General features: G+C 37.4%; 1 protein-coding gene across 3 annotated transcripts; it reads left to right on the top strand.

Moving 5' to 3' along the window:
- The first annotated feature begins 443 nt into the window (after positions 1–443).
- On the top strand, positions 444–14,375 carry LOC137396611 (uncharacterized). Of its 3 annotated transcripts, none has more exons than XM_068082926.1 (7): positions 444–585; positions 3,248–3,465; positions 3,740–3,857; positions 6,419–6,614; positions 10,239–10,438; positions 11,577–11,657; positions 13,767–14,375. In XM_068082926.1, exons 3-7 carry the CDS (start codon positions 3,797–3,799, stop codon positions 13,889–13,891), a joined length of 663 nt encoding a protein of 220 aa, XP_067939027.1. In that variant the 5' UTR covers positions 444–585; positions 3,248–3,465; positions 3,740–3,796; the 3' UTR covers positions 13,892–14,375. The 3 variants fall into 3 exon arrangements, with proteins under 3 accessions (XP_067939027.1, XP_067939028.1, XP_067939029.1); XM_068082927.1 differs by having other exon boundaries at positions 461–581; positions 3,243–3,465; XM_068082928.1 differs by having other exon boundaries at positions 516–581.
- Positions 14,376–16,120: the final 1,745 nt, after the last annotated feature.

Here is a 16,120-nt window from a genome sequence, read left to right as displayed (position 1 = left end):
GTAGCCATGATAGGTATAGTAGGTAGCCATGTTAGGTATAGTAGGTAGCCATGTTAGGTATGTTAAGTATAGTAGGTAGCCATTATAGGTATAGTTGGTAGCCATGATAGGTATAATAGGTAGCCATGTTAGGTATGTTAGGTATAGTTGGTAGCCATGTTAGGTATGTTAGATATAGGCCTACTAGGTAGCCATGCTAGGTATAACCTCCACTCATGGTACAACTTCTTCAAAAAGCTAGACAAAGCTAAAACATAGCAAAAGCACTTTTTTCATTCAGTTCACTCTGTGTGGCTACTTAGAGAATTGACTGCTTGATCAAATCAGATTAGCATTGATTGCGTGTGTAGATCTACAGGTGCCCGTATCATCATTCCATATTCACTAACCGTATTGAGGTGTATTTTATGCGTATCGGTGATGAGGATTTGTCACTTTGTAATCATTTACCGTTCCAGCTGGTTGGATCTGTTGAAGTATCTTTTAGAGGAAGTAGTATACCGCTCCATTACTACTAATCACTAATCTGTCACACAAAGAATTGATCAGCATCCCTTCTAGGAGTGAGCTAAACACAGTTGGTAAGTGTTGCCCTAAATCACTAAATATCTCTTTCAACATGTTATACTTTGTTCAACAACATCTCCATGGAAAAATACCAGGGCCAACGTATGTAATTGCTGAAAATATCTAATCACTGGACTTTGCTGCTGCTAAAGCTTCTGGAGTGGCTTATATTCTAAGGAAGAGAAAACATAGCTGTACTACTTCTACAGTTTTAATGCAAAGTTCTATTATAGGTTGACAGGAAACATAAAACATCCGACAAACGTAGCTGTTTGCTATAGCTGAAAGGGTTCATTTACATAACACCATTCATTCTAGAGAGTAAAGGTAATTGTTAACTGGCTTGAGATATGTCTTTATATAGAATAATTGTAAACACTCCCAAGAGCAACAGAAAGGTAGGGCTGACTAGCTCAAGTGACCATATGACGACATATAGCCAATCAATGCTTGCCTGTCAAGAAGTGTTGTGATACTCACTGGAACTCAGGATAAAAGACCCTCCTGAGCGATTTACGTGTCTCAGTTACTAAAAACAACAGTTAATAAAGAATGTATTTGACTGATATCATGTGTTCTGGGAACTTTTCAAAATGCTGACCTCACTTTGTGCACCATAAAAAGTTATTCACTAGATCACAGTTTATCATACTCATTAAATTATAAAAGCTAGTAGACATTCAGGAAAAAACTATCTGTCACTTTACTATACTTGAGGCAATCAAATACACGTATATAATAACAAAGCTTTAATCACCTAGCTAATAGGCAAAATCTATTCTCATAGGGAGGCAGTGTCCACTCGGGCGACCAGTAAATACAGGCAGCGATGCCAAGCAGACAGGCATTGTAAATGGGTTCAGAATATTGACAAAAGATAATCTTTAGCAATACTTCCAGCATATTATATGATAAAACAAAACTTTGATAGCCAGAGAATAATTAGCTATAAGCAGAACATAGACTAAGTGGATCATTGACCTCTCAGGCATCTACTCTCATACTGGTGGATACTTGCTTTTCTATGGCTAATGGTCTAAACTGCGAATTGACAGCTAAAACTTATATACTTTCAAATGTGAAGTTGCTTTAGATAATTTGCTTTGTTCTTAGTAAAGGTTTTATGTTTTGACTGTTGATGAGTAAATATAGCTTGAGATATTCCTTGTTTCTGATCTACTCGACACGATAAAAAGTATCATGTTAGGGCCTATATGATATACATACTAGTAATCATAGGTAGAGTATCATGTTATAACTTAGATGATATACATACTAGTAATCGTAGATAGAGTATCATGTTATAACTTAGATGATATACATAATAGTAATCATATGTAGAGTATCATATTATAACTTAGATGATATACATACTAGTAATCATAGATAGAGTATCATGTTATAACTTATATGATATACATACTAGTAATCATATATAGAGTATCATGTTATAACTTAGACGATATACATACTAGTAATCATAGGTAGAGTCTCATGTTATAGCTTATATGATACACATACTAGTAATCATAGATAGAGTATCATGTTATAACTTAGATGATATACATACTAGTAATCATAGATAGAGTATCATGATATAGCTTAGATGATATACACGCTAGTAATCATAGATAGAGTATCATGATACAGCTTAGATGATATACATACTAGTAATCATAGATAGAGTCTCATGTTATAACTTAGATGATAAACATACTAGTAATCATAGGTAGAGTCTCATGTTATAACATAGATGATATACATACTAGTAATCATAGGTAGAGTATCATATTATAACTTAGATAATATACATAATAGTAATCATAGGTAGAGTATCATGTTATCGATTAGATAATATACATACTAGTAATTGTAGATAGAGTATCATCTACATTTGCATATGCAGGCTATTTCATCTATAATTTAACTGCCATATAATGACAGAGCGTTGCCCCTACCAGCAGCATTGGCAACTGCATATTCTAATTTCATCTGACGGCCAAATATGCTTGCTAGTGGTCAGATAAATCTGTACAGCAAAATCTATCATCTACTTGCTGAGACAGCTCATGATAAAATATACCATTTAAATTTTTTAAACTTGAACTGTAGCTGGCAATATCAACAATCGCTTCTTTATTCACGTTGTAAACCGCGAAGGTAAAACTTTAGACGGAACAGTGAGTGTAGACAATGTAGTTAAAGTGTACAGGCTTTACCTGTGTATTATGTATTGCTGGTACATAATTACCCGGATGTCATTAGTGATCTGTTTTCTTTGTATAGAAAGAGTGGTTTATATTGGCATGTACGGAGAATTGGTAATTTAGACTTGACTGAGTTGCACTATGATTGTACAAAGGTATCTGTTATACTACAATAGACTATATAAATATAGTGAATCTATTTTACTTTATATATAATGTGTACTCATGAAGCCAATTATTAGTTGGTCTGCTAAAATAAACTTCTGCGTATACTTAAATGAAAGCTTATGAATAGATTACACTGCATGTGGTTAAGTAACCAGAGAAAGAGCGGAGCGAGGCGGAGGGAGTGTGATGAGAGGAAACGAAAATACTTTTAGCCAATAAGCTTCCACGGATATTGATTCATTGCTGTGGGAGTTCCTTGTCTTAGTGTTATTGCAAAATTACTTTAGTTCGTTGCTTTAGGATAGCCCCAGCTGACGTAGAAAACTTGAACTCATCAGCGTACAGACTGGAGTCAACTAAAACAGTTCTTAAAAGCTGTGAGATGCACTCTTAGATCGAATTCAATCAGTAACGACAGAAAATAGACTTGAAGATCGCTTGACAAGCGCAAATACTGGACTAGGGGCTAATATTCTCGATAGCCTGAGAGCTTACTTCCATCTCCTGCTCTACAGATATTCTGGTAAGAATTACTGGTAAATATTCTGGTAAACATTTACTAGTAACCACAGGTAAAGATGAGTATATCTACTGCAAGAGAATTACCCTTTAAACTCATTGTAGATCAGCAGCGATACAATCTTTGCATATATACGTATACTAAGCGTGATGCCAAGTATATTAGTAGGAGACAAGCTGTGCAGGTGCCTTGTGATGTAATGCCAACAACCTGCAAGTACTTTCTTTGCTCAAATGGCCTCAACAAAGTTTAACTGAACATGTTTCTGCTGCTTTAGTCAGCTCTTGAAGCTGCGGGATCAGATCGACCTTTAGATGAAATTGCACAAGAAGTGATGGAACCTCCAGATCGAAAAGTGGATTATATGAACAAGAGTTATGATCTAGTCTGGAAAAGTAAGTGATTCCTTCCAGCTTTGAGCAACCATCCGTTCAAGTTGGTTCATGTCAGCAGGCGCAGTCCTGCCGTAACAGCATGAAACTAGCCTTCATAGTCATAGCGGATGTATGGTTAGGAGGCAGGATTATTCATGTCTGGATATGTAGATCTTTGACATCGGGACTCTAGCATGAGGTTCATGATAGTGGGTAGGTGGAGGCGCATAAGAAATGTAGTTTTAACCTTTTTGCCAAATGCACTGGTTGAACTGATTAAAATTACAAGTGATAATGAAGCTTTGTTACCAGCTGATTGGAAACACTGGGGGTGAGGTAAGGCTTACGAGTTAGTGTTACGTATAACCGTATCATCTCCGGCTTATTTTGACTGCATTTGACTGATTGGACATGTGCTACATGCACTAAAGACTTCAATGCTGTGTTATTCTTATCCTCGCTAGAGGTATATTTGGTTACTCATTGGATATTCTTTTAGACTTTCAGGGGGGCAGTAGACAGAAGATTGATAGGTCTCTCCCTTCTCCTTGTTTTCCTCTAAAGTATGGAAACAATAAAATTTAGCTAAAAGCTTATGAAGTCAGGAGTAAAGATTTGACACACTCTAAACGATTTTTTAGGTAAAGAAATATGTTAGTGGTGTTCCCTGACACTAGGAAAACAGTTAATTTAACTCAAGGCCATTGAGGTTCCCCCGTAGTTGTCGTAGGTGCCGGTAGCAGTGTCAAAGTGCAAGCTAGCAGACGCATGTATATATTCAGGCAATAACTTTGGTCTCTTTCTCTTATTTTATAAGTTGCATAAAGACACTTCTGCCACCCTACTTCTAGTTGATTGGTTTACTCAACCCACAACCCACATGTAGGGCGCTTAGGCTAGCATATGTAGGGCGCTTAGGTAGGATATGTAGTGTACTTAGGCTAATTTTATATACGTAAGGAGCGTAGGCCAGCATATGTAGGGTGCTCGGGGTAGCATATATAGGGTGTTTAGGCACGCATATGTAGGGTGCACAGGCTAGTATATGTTGAGTACTTAGTCTAGCGTATGTATAGTGCTCAGGCTAGTTTCTGAATACTAAATTCCCTTATTCTTCAAAGCTTAGGTTAAACTACATGAGTCTGTGGAGGCATTGGAAGTTGATGGCAAGTAATTGGTTGCTACAGACCAATCTCAAAAGGAAGAGGAAACTTCCTTTTCCTTTGAAATGTTATAGTAGCTGTTGGATGTTGGCTCACTGCCAGCAAATAATGCTAGAAACCACTTTTTTGTAGCTGAGTAGTAGACAATCAGCAACTCTATCCCATAGCATCCAACATAAGAATAAAGGGGCCTATTTAGGGGTACCATAGGAATAGAGCGGCCTATTTAAGGGTACTATAGGAATAGAGCGGCTTTTTTAGGGGTGCCATAGGAATAGAGGGGCCTATTTAGGGGTACCATAGGAATAGAGGGGCTTTTTAGGGGTGACATAGGAATAGAGGGGCCTATTTAAGAGTACTATAGGAATAGAGCGGCTTTTTAGGGGTACTATAAGAATAGAGGGGTCTATTTAAGGGTACTATAGGAATAGAGCGGCTTTTTTAGGGGTACCATAGGAATAGAGGGGCCTATTTAGGGGTACCATAGGAATAGAACGGCTTTTTTAGGGGTACCATAGGAATAGGGGGCCTATTTAGGGGAACCATAGGAAAAGAAGTTCCTATTTAGGGGCACCATAGAGAGAGGGGCCTATTAGGGGTACCATGGAATAGAGGGGCCGATTTAAGGGTACTATAGGAAAAGAGCGGCTTTTTTAGAAGTACCATAGGAATAAGGACGCCTATTTAGGGGCATCATATGAATAGAGCGGCTTTTTTAGGGGTACCATAGGGATAGAGGGGCCTATTTAGGGGTACCATAAGAAGAGGAGTCCCTATTTAGGGCACCATAGAAAGAGAGGGGCCTATTAGGGGTACCATAGGAAGAGAGGGACCTATTTAAGGGTACCATGAGAATAGAGACGCCTATTTAGGGGTACCATAGGAAGAGAAGGGCCTATTAGGGGTACCATAAGAAGAGAAGTGCCTATTAGGGGTACCATAAGAAAAGAAGGGCCTATTAGGGGTACCATAAGAAGAGAGGGACCTATTTAGGGGTACCAGTTATAAAACACATGTCTTTATTGTTTTTGTTGGTCTTTACTAAATAGAAAATGGAAAATGTGTAGAACAACAACTTGACCCATGCATTTAGTAAATACCCTTGGTTTATTATAAACAGTGAGACCCGGTGTGTATGTATCCAGACTGTATCTGTATAGGGCTAGTTATTGATGGGTCAAGATACAGGAGTGTTGAAGAATAAGGACAAATCAACTCTCTATAGCATTGTAGCTGGAATTAGAAAGGTTCTGCAACATTACAGAGAGAGTTGTCTTCCCGTCTGACCACTGTTTCCTCATCTATGCTTTATTACTATTTAAATCTTTTTGAACTTGATGATAGTAACACAGGAAGTTGACAGACATTTTTGGTAAGTTAATAGTAGTAGCTGTTTGATTTGAATAATCTCTATTGCAGTTGTCCTTATCGGAAATTCTGGAGTCGGAAAGACAAACTTTCTCACCCGATACGCTTGGGACCAGTTCACACTCGAAAGTAGAACTACCATAGGAATAGATTTTGCCTGCAGAGATGTTGTTCACAATGATAAAAAGATAAAATTGCAGATTTGGGACACAGCAGGCCAGGAGAACTTCAGAGTTCTTGCACACTTGTAAGCGCCTGTCAACTTACACCCCTTTGTCTTCCTGCAGCACACCACTCACCATTAAGTGCTTGCTATACTCTGACTCATGTACAGCAATACTAGAACTTTCAGACAACTTGTTAAACCACAGGTGTCCTTTAGCGGGATATTGCCGAAGCCGAGGCTGGGCCGTAGTCTACACACACACAAAAAAACAACAAAGGTCCACGTAGTTATGAGCAAAAACAAAAGTATCCACCCAAATATCTCACCAATCCAATAAGCAGCCACCCATCATGTCAAAATATTACAAGTTTCCAGTCATGTCTTGTACAACTCACATTATGGTTTATCAAAACTTGTCCCAAAGTCACTATTAATTTTTGAGACTGTCCAATTGCTGTTTTAGAAATGGTCGCCGCTAGCCTAACCTAACGTCCTGATTCAACATCTCACTTAACTAGCGGGGCATTGCTAAAAGAGAGAAGCAAAAAGTTTGGGAGCACTCAGCAATGCCCCGATAGTTACTGAGATGTTGAATCAAGACGTTAGGCTAAGGCTAGCGGCGACCATTTCTAAAACAGCAATTGGACAGTCTCAAATTAATAGGGACTTTGGGACAAGTTTTGATAAACCATAAGGTGAGTTGTGCAAGACATGACTTGAAACTTGAAATATTTTGACATGATGGGTGGCTCTGTCGATTGGTTTAGTTTTTGTGTGTTCTGCTCATCGGATGGGTGAGATTTTTGGGTGGATACTTTTGTTTTTGCTCATAACTAACTACGTGGACCTTTGTTGTTTTTTTGTGTGTGTAGACTACGTCCCGGCCTTGGCTTCGACAATATCCCGCTAAAGGACACCTGTGTGTTAAACTTAATCTGCTACTCATAGTAATCTTCCTACTTGATATGACTTCATTGGGGTGACTCTTGATGTTCTCAAAGGGATTGGATAGATGCAAATAGAAGGGGGCATACTGGCTGTTGTAAGACAACTTCTGTCACCAAGAAAACTATCACAAACAATGATAGAAGTGCGTTTTTATTCTAACTTTGGCCACACACTGATAGCTGTCTTCTCTACTAGTTGTGGTTTGAAGGTCGAGTGAGAAGAAATGAAAGAACAGGCATGAAACATAGCGTGCGATGCGTAGCTGTTTGTGATACCATAGGTGCTTTCTTGGTGGAGACCATAGCTCTGAGTTAGTTAATAGTAGCTTTATATTGGCAATTCACACTGATGAGCTAAAAAGCCAAGTCATTGAAAAAATATATTTTTGTGATATGCCTTTTGCATGAATCAACTAGCTTTGCATTTTAGGAATTTCAAATATTTTTATTATATTGGCAGAGTGAAAATGTGATAACTCACAACTATAATTTGCCTTGCCGGCTTTAACGTTTGTTAACAAACTATAATGTTATGTAACTAGAGGATTTTTTGGTTGATCATGACTAGAGAAAGCAAATTACTCACTTTTTCCATGATTGGCAGTCACAATGTTTTCATGACGCTGCGCAAATTTGAGCCAATCCGCAAGTTAACCACATCATGGAAACGGCATTAATCCGTAAGCTAAGCGAGTTTTGCGATTCGCAAGACTTTATCAAACCCATCGTGCTTGCGAACAATGGAAACAACACTTGCGAATGACGCGCATTAAAATATTGCACCTGCTATTCAATTTTAAACATTTTCAATACTTCCGTTCATCCTTTTTCTATCAAATTTCACGTGTTTGCGTCACTAACTGCGTCGCTAATTATTAACTGTTAGCATACAATTCCTTACCTTTTTCCAAAAAGGTTTCTGGAGTCAATCCGTATCATGCGAATGTCCATAGAAACACTTAGTTTGCGCGATTACGCAACTTGATTCGCATGATGCACCTCATGCGTGTCATGGAAACATAGTGAGTCACTAGCCAGGTTGTCTCTTCAATTATGGACTGCAGGCGTCTTGCTAACTCATTATGATGAAGATAGATTTCTATCACATTATCACTAATAATAAGGTGGTAATATTGACATCGTCAAAAATAGCCTTTCATTTTTTCAAAGACCAAAAATCTTTTTTAATGCAACAATGCTGTTAGTGCAGCTTGACAGAAAGTTTTCACTTTAAAGGACCATCAAGAAGGTAGAATATGAAAATGCTTTTTTGCCATTTACTGACATGTTACTCAATTAGACTGTTTAGCGGCAGCAGCTGCAGTTGGTTAGTAGAAACACTAGTTTTGCTTCAACCATCAACTCAACTGATACAAAATATCTAACAACGTTCTGACTGATAAAAGTATGAAAAAACCATTGTTGATTATACTTTCAAATATTGCATGGGTGTACATTGTTACATATGGTGTTGATGCAGTTGCTACATTGTTACATCAAGTCTATTTAACGAAAAAAACACTTTACCATGAGGTACTTCAACAAACTCTGTCAGTAAACTCCTTACCAATAAAACCAGATCTCTGCGAGTCAGCACAGAGTCATTTTGCGCAGGTCTTTCAAAGCAAACGGCGGACAAAATTGAGAGCTTGTCTTGGGTCACATGTCACAAGTTGACGGATAAGAATTTTTATCACGCCATTAAAGTAAGTTGAGAGAGTAATTTGTCTGCCTTTCAATGTGCAAGCGTTGAGTAGAACAGCTAGGTTAGGGGCATACAAGTCAGACAACACCATATACTACGTAAACAGAATTGAATGCGTATGCAAGACCCACATTCAGGCATGTGAAACATGTCACTCTTCAGCCTTCTGACACTCTACTTTCCTTACGTTGACTGAAACCTCCTAGGTGTCATCTTGTTGCTATTGCCGCTCAGTTGACACCTTGCTGGCACTTTACTGACACCTATCAGCAAGTACCATTTTACTTCATCTTACATGGCATTCTAAATTGTTCTCCTTCAAAGTTTGACCAGTCTCGGCCACTTACAATTCTCAATTCTTGTTTGTTGTTTTTTTATAGCTGGCTGCTTCCAAAATAGCCTATATGTTGAATAGCAAATGCTTGGTTGCTCAGCATGCAGTATGATAACAGGAAAGAGGTGTACAGTTTCAACTGATTCCATTGTCTTCTCTTCTTGCTTCTAATAGATAAAGTTTAAATACCTTGAAAAATGTTGTAAGTCCATGATAGAAGTCAATATTTGACTATTACATAATTTAGTCAATTCAATACAAATTGAAATAACTCTTTAATTTAATTTAAATAAATTGAAATAACTCAGCATCCTATATTTTCATTTGACCAATAGGAGATCTCATCCCACTCTGCCCACTACTCAAGTGGCCAATTTTGACACTACAATAAAGCTGTAGCAGTTGTCATAATTTATGAGGTAACTGAGCAGGTGACAATTACTACACGTGCTACAGTAGAGCAGTAGCAGTTGTCATATTTTATGGCATCACTGAGCATGTGACAATTGCTACAAGTGCTACAGTAGAGCAGTAGCAGTTGTCATACTTCATGGCATCACTGAGTATGTGACAATTACTAGAGGTGCTACAGTAGAGCAGTAACAGTTGTCATACTTAATGAAATCACTGAGCATGTGAGAATTACTACAGGTGCTACAGTAGAGCAGTAGCAGTTGTCATACTTTATGGCATCACTGAGCATGTGACAACTACTACAGGTACTACAGTAGAGCAGTAGCAGTTGTCATACTTTATGACATCACTAAACATCTGACATTCCAAGATGTGACTAAGTGTTGGATGAAGGAGCTTGATGAACACGCTAAGCTGGAGAACCCAGTTCTGATGTTAATAGGTCACAAGTCAGATCTAAGGCACCTGCGCAGTGTGTCGAGAGAGGAAGGAGAGAATCTTGCAGGTGAGCATTTGAGTAGTGACGAATACAGTAGAGAAGTCGCAATATTTTCAATTGCTCACCATTATTCTAATTGTCCTCAACAAATTGTAGCTTTTTAGTCAGTGACTTCTCTCAAGCCAATCTATTTAGAAATCTATAATTTTGAAAAATTTTCAAGCAGATTTTGTCTTGTGTTGGATCAATACTGGCTTAGTTTTGAAAGCAAGACTGCTTGAGAAATGTTTCTACAAAAATAAAGATACCTGTCTAGGTTAAATGGCAGACCAGTAAAACCTATAGAAAGATTTGATAAACCTATAAGAGTACTTGATACGCAGGTAACTTTGACTAAACTAGGTGTAACTCACAGTATCGTGTTATCAGCTGCTTAGATTGCTTTGATGTGCTGCTGAGCTCATGAAATGCCCATATACACACAATCCATAGATGTAGATTTGATATACACATTAGTAATCTACATGTATTATTAGACTTGGTCTAGGTGAGAAAATATTCCTGCCTTGCTAGCTTTCCATGGAGCTGACATTCAACACCGCAGTTACCCATAATTCAACACTAAAAATCCTTCTTTATTCACAGTTTGTACGTGGTAAAGATGTTCATTTCGGTAATGAGAAAATATTTAAACACTTGACCGAAAGCTGTACATGTACATGTTCATGTCGGCCATGGACCATGGGCCATGTTACCCATAGCAACTATACAGCTTGTTCTTGATTCAATGTGATCCACTAATACGTTCTCATCTCATGTTGTACCAGTAATTTGGCCAGTATGTTATGATTTGTAAACAGTAGCTATTTCTCTAAAAGAGGACACAACTCCATAATACTTTGACCTAACTTGCCACTTAAAGGTAGTCTTATTTGATAAGTTCAACTAGGTCAAATGAAAGGTTTTGGGGTATCAGTAGCTGACCCTTCATATCCTTTTGTAGCATTGAAGTTGCATAGGATGCGTAGTTTCACAGCTGCCACTCTGTTAAGATCTCAGTTTTTAACACAATAGACATCTAGACAATTTACCAGATAGTTTTTCCTCGTGGTTTGTTCCAATGGATATTCGAACAAACCATGAAGAAACAATATCTGGCAAAGTTTTGCAGAAAACTAGTAAGCATCTTGCGGTATACTTGCAGCCAAATTTGATATGATATTCATGGAGGCCTCAGCTCAAGACAAGACAAATGTAGAAGAGGCTTTTGAATCTCTTGTAGCAGGTATGTTTTTGCTAGCGGGTATATCTTAGCTAGCGGATATGTCTTTGCTAGCGGGTATGTCTTTGCTAGCAGGTATGTTTTTGCTAGCAGGTATGTCTTTGCTAGCGGGTATGTCTTTGCTAGCGGGTATGTCTTTGCTAGCAAGTATGTCTTTGCTAGCGGGTATGTCTTTGCTGGCAGGTATGTCTTTGCTAGCGGGTATGTCTTTGCTAGCGGGTATGTCTTTGCTAGCAGGTATGTCTTTGCTAGCAGGTATGTCTTTGCTAGCAGGTATGTCTTTGCTAGCAGGTATGTCTTTGCTAGCAGGTATGTCTTTGCTAGCAGGTATGTTTTTGCTAGCAGGTATGTCTTTGCTAGCAGGTATGTCTTTGCTAGCGGATATGTCTTTGCTAGCGGGTATGTCTTTTCTAGCAGGTACGACTTTGCTAGCAGGTATGTCTTTGCTAGCAGGTATGTCTTTGCTAGCAGGTATGTCTTTGCTAAGAGTTATGTCTTTGGGTGCATGCACCTTCTGACTCAATACCTTACCGATAAATCTTGGCCAGCAAATTTCGTCCGACTCAATCTTTTTTGGCAGGCACCTCTCTATCAGCATTTTATCTATAACACGTTATTTCCTATTAACCTGATATAAGGTTACATGACAGAATTTTAAAAATGCATTTATTTAAACCGATATAATCATTAGCAATTTTCAGCGATAGTTTGGGTGTTAAAAGAACAAACGACCATTTTTGAGAACAAAAAGACTTGCTAAGCAAAAGTAAATTTTGGTCATTAGATGCATATTTCGTTGGCAAAACATACTGTAAATGTTTGAATTACGAAGTCAATTCCAATGATTAGCCAGCGCATCAGCCGGAATGACTGTTGGCTAACATTCTATTACATTTTATTCATCTAGTCATCAATCGTAGTGGCTTTGGTTGCCCAACATGGCAGATAATTCTAACTCAAGTTTGAAGGAGACTTAATAAATACTCTACAAGTTTGTGTTATATTCTAACGCCTACATTGTTTTTTGAGCAGTGATTATAGGATTAGACCAATTGGCTTGCGCTTCAAATTTTGTGGAGTGAACAAAATACTTCAAACACACACACTGAAAATTGAACAAATATTCTGTTAAAATTAGCTATTCATGCAAGTCTTATGTTTAGAAACTACTACTGACATATTCCGCTTTTTACGAGTGAAAAGATTTGAAAAAATGGTCTTTAGCTAATTTAGTTGAAGAAGCGCATGATTTTCATATAATCATGTAGCATAGCAGTAGCATAGCAGCTGTTGCTCGTCAAAATTTTGAAATGATTGCAAATGTTTCCATTCATATTCATACCTTAAAGTTGTTGATAAGACCTGGTATTTAATCAAAACTACACAGCATAACTATTTAAACTCCAATATGTAATATGTATAATATGATATAATAATATAATATAATAATATGTAATGCTAGCTGCTACAGAAGCAATAATAGTTTGTGCTGTCAGTTAATCTTTATGATCAGAATTCAATCTGTTTGGATTATACACATGAATAGAATCTCTCTAAAAATATGTTAAGGTCTAGAATTTAGTATTGTTTTGTTTTCATAAAAAATCTGTCAGCATCTGCAGGTCAGCAAGAGTAGTATGTTACTCAGCACTAGGAACATGTTGCCAGTACTGGTGCTTCATTTTGCAATGTTTTATAGTTAATAGTAGTTCTATTGACTTGAGTCAAACAGCATTATACTGGTACATATAAAACTTGCATATTAGTAACTACATGACTTGTATACTAGTAACTACATGACTTGTATATTAGTAACTACATGACTTGTATACTAGTAACTACATGACTTGTATACTAGTAACTACATGACTTGTATATTAGTAACTACATGACTTGTATACTAGTGACTACATGACTTGTATACTAGTAACTACATGACTTGTATATTAGTAACTACATGACCCATATACTAGTAACTACATGGCTTGTATACTAGTAACTACATGACTTGTATACTAGTAACTACATGACTTGTATATTAGTAACTACTTGACTCATATATTAGTAACTACATTAGTCGCAGTGCCTCTATTGCAGTACTTTGCATTGCAGCAATCTCAAAGAAGCAACAGTTTTTAAGCCTTCATCCTCAACCTGTTGACACATCATTCAAACTTGGGCCCCTTCCAAATGAAGAAACTCAGTCTAAGAAGAAAAAGAAAAAAGCATGTTGTTAGCAACCAATCAACAGTTGGAAAGTACTCAGTCCACCAGCCCTTGTAGTCGCTACAGTATTAATAGCCAATTGTGTTGATCTCAAGCTATTGTCTCACAGGGTGGATATAGAGCGGCCTTGTAACTTGGTGCTATATAGACATGTTTCAATGGTATTTCGAGAAATCAATACTGTTCCTAAATGACATATTTAAGCTTTAAATTCATTCAGCAGGACATAACCTAAACTCCTGCATCATTTCTATGGTCTTTACTAACATATGTAGTTTATTTTTGACACTGTTATGTGAATGTATATTTTTACGTTATATTTGAGGTGTCAATCACATATATTTTATCAGCCAGTCACACTCGTACAGTCCTTTCCTGGGAAACATCTGCTAGAAGTTATGCTTGCGATTTCCTTGTAGTGTTTCACATTTATTTGTAGCATGAATCATCTTGCTAAACAAGTTTATCTTGTTTGTAATACACATAATACGTATGCCAGTATGAATCATACATAGCCTGCTCTAGCAACAAGATATCCTTCAACTACTAGATATGGTTTTAGATTTACTCAGTTTAATAATCAACTTTGTAGCCCCTACTACACAGGTGTCACCCATTGCTAGCCAACCTGAGACACTTTGGTAAAAGCGCCATTAGACCTGACTCGAGTGTTGAAACTTAGGTACTCCCAAACATAGCCAAGACATAGTAGAACAGGTGCTCATAGATGTACTCAAGACATCATGGAACAGGTGCTCATAAATGTACTCAAGACATTGTGGTGCAAGATCTCACAGTTTTATCAATTATCCATAAGCAAAAAAGAGTCATACATCAGACATTGATGCAGCCTATAATAACAAGCAAGTTGTAGCTTAGTACAACCTTTACACATTAATCCTAACTCAATAAACCCTATTAAAACATTTGCATGAGATACAGGTTTAGATCCATCTGTGACATGGTGATCACGGCTTGTGATTAATCAAATTTTGGCCAAGAAGTGAAATTGCAGCAGAAGTTCTTTTGCGGTTTCACACTGTTGATATGAAACCGCAAGAAGCTTATGCCTTCTTGCGGTTTCACACCAACAGCGTGTCACTATTTGACTGTTGAGGTAGTTTATAATGTGAATGGGTAGAGAGAAGACTCTGACAGATCAGTTTCTATGTATCTTCATAATAAAAGGTGCATGTGAATGATAGCAACCATTACCACTGCTAGAATGTTCCATATCAAGTGTTTACATTTATCTCCCTATTAGACCCTCCTCCTCTTGTTCTCTACCCTGTCCCTCTATTGCCGGCTTTTTTATGTTGCAGCTTGTTTAAGCTTTGACTTTGTTACAACTAGTATTCTTCATCTCCGCCATTAAATAGTTTATTTTATCAACAAAACTCAAAATTTTTGAGCATTCCTACTATTCCTTCAGATGATCTCATCAAATATCATATTTTATTGACTGGTACAAAATCATGACAAAATTCGACATTACTTCTGGAAACTTTTGCAAATAGCAGACAACATATTTGAACTAGTCAGAAGGTCACGCCATGTGTGGGTGTTATTATTCCATTTACTCTTGCAGTCAGACTCTTTTGTATTAGAGAGTCTGTAGTCTGACCTCAGTTCATGCTTGTTAACTCCTATATCTGTTATGAAAGTTTCAGTAATAAACTAATATGATAGCTAATAATGCTTGCATAGTGGGTTACTTGGGAATCTGTTTAAATACATGGAAACTTGACATTCGTATTTTATTGGACATTGCCCTAGTTCTTTTGCCTCCCTGTTTTAATGTTGCCTTCAGCACGCATGTGTTCAATCTTGCTCAGGTCATTAGACTTTCCGGAAAAAAATAAAGAGAGATAGAGAAATATGGAGATATATAGACAAATAAGCTTTTGTAAAGGGCTGCCCTGCAGCAGTTTGATCCAACAGTGAAAGGTGCCTGCTGCTCAAATTGTCTGTGCAAAACTAATGTGATTCCAGTACACAGAAGATATCCACAACTCGTTATTAAGAAAGGATAGAACTTGCTGTAACTTTTCAGTTTACTTAATTAATAGTTACAACAGAGAAAACTAACTGCTCCGCACATGGTTTAGACAAGCTATTTGCTATAGTTTTGGACAATCTAGGATTAATATGGTGCTATAATTTCCATAGTAATTTGCAATTATTTTTTGTGTGGGATAGATCGTTTTTTTCTTAACCAAAGGATCAACTTTTCCTTTCTA

This window comes from Watersipora subatra, chromosome 5 (genome assembly GCF_963576615.1).
Source record: "Watersipora subatra chromosome 5, tzWatSuba1.1, whole genome shotgun sequence".
Lineage (NCBI taxonomy): Eukaryota > Metazoa > Bryozoa > Gymnolaemata > Cheilostomatida > Watersiporidae > Watersipora > Watersipora subatra.
This window is presented reverse-complemented; position numbering and strand designations above follow the sequence as displayed.

What these genes read in the sequence shown, in the direction of transcription:
- LOC137396611 (XM_068082926.1), top strand. Translation starts at nt 3,797, where the DNA reads ATGGAACCTCCAGATCGAAAAGTGGATTATATGAACAAGAGTTATGAT. An exon ending in TTCAGAGTTCTTGCACACTT is followed by an intron (nt 6,615 to 10,238) that starts GTAAGCGCCTGT and finishes CAACTACTACAG; the next exon opens with GTACTACAGTAGAGCAGTAG. An exon ending in GGAAGGAGAGAATCTTGCAG is followed by an intron (nt 10,439 to 11,576) that starts GTGAGCATTTGA and finishes GTATACTTGCAG; the next exon opens with CCAAATTTGATATGATATTC.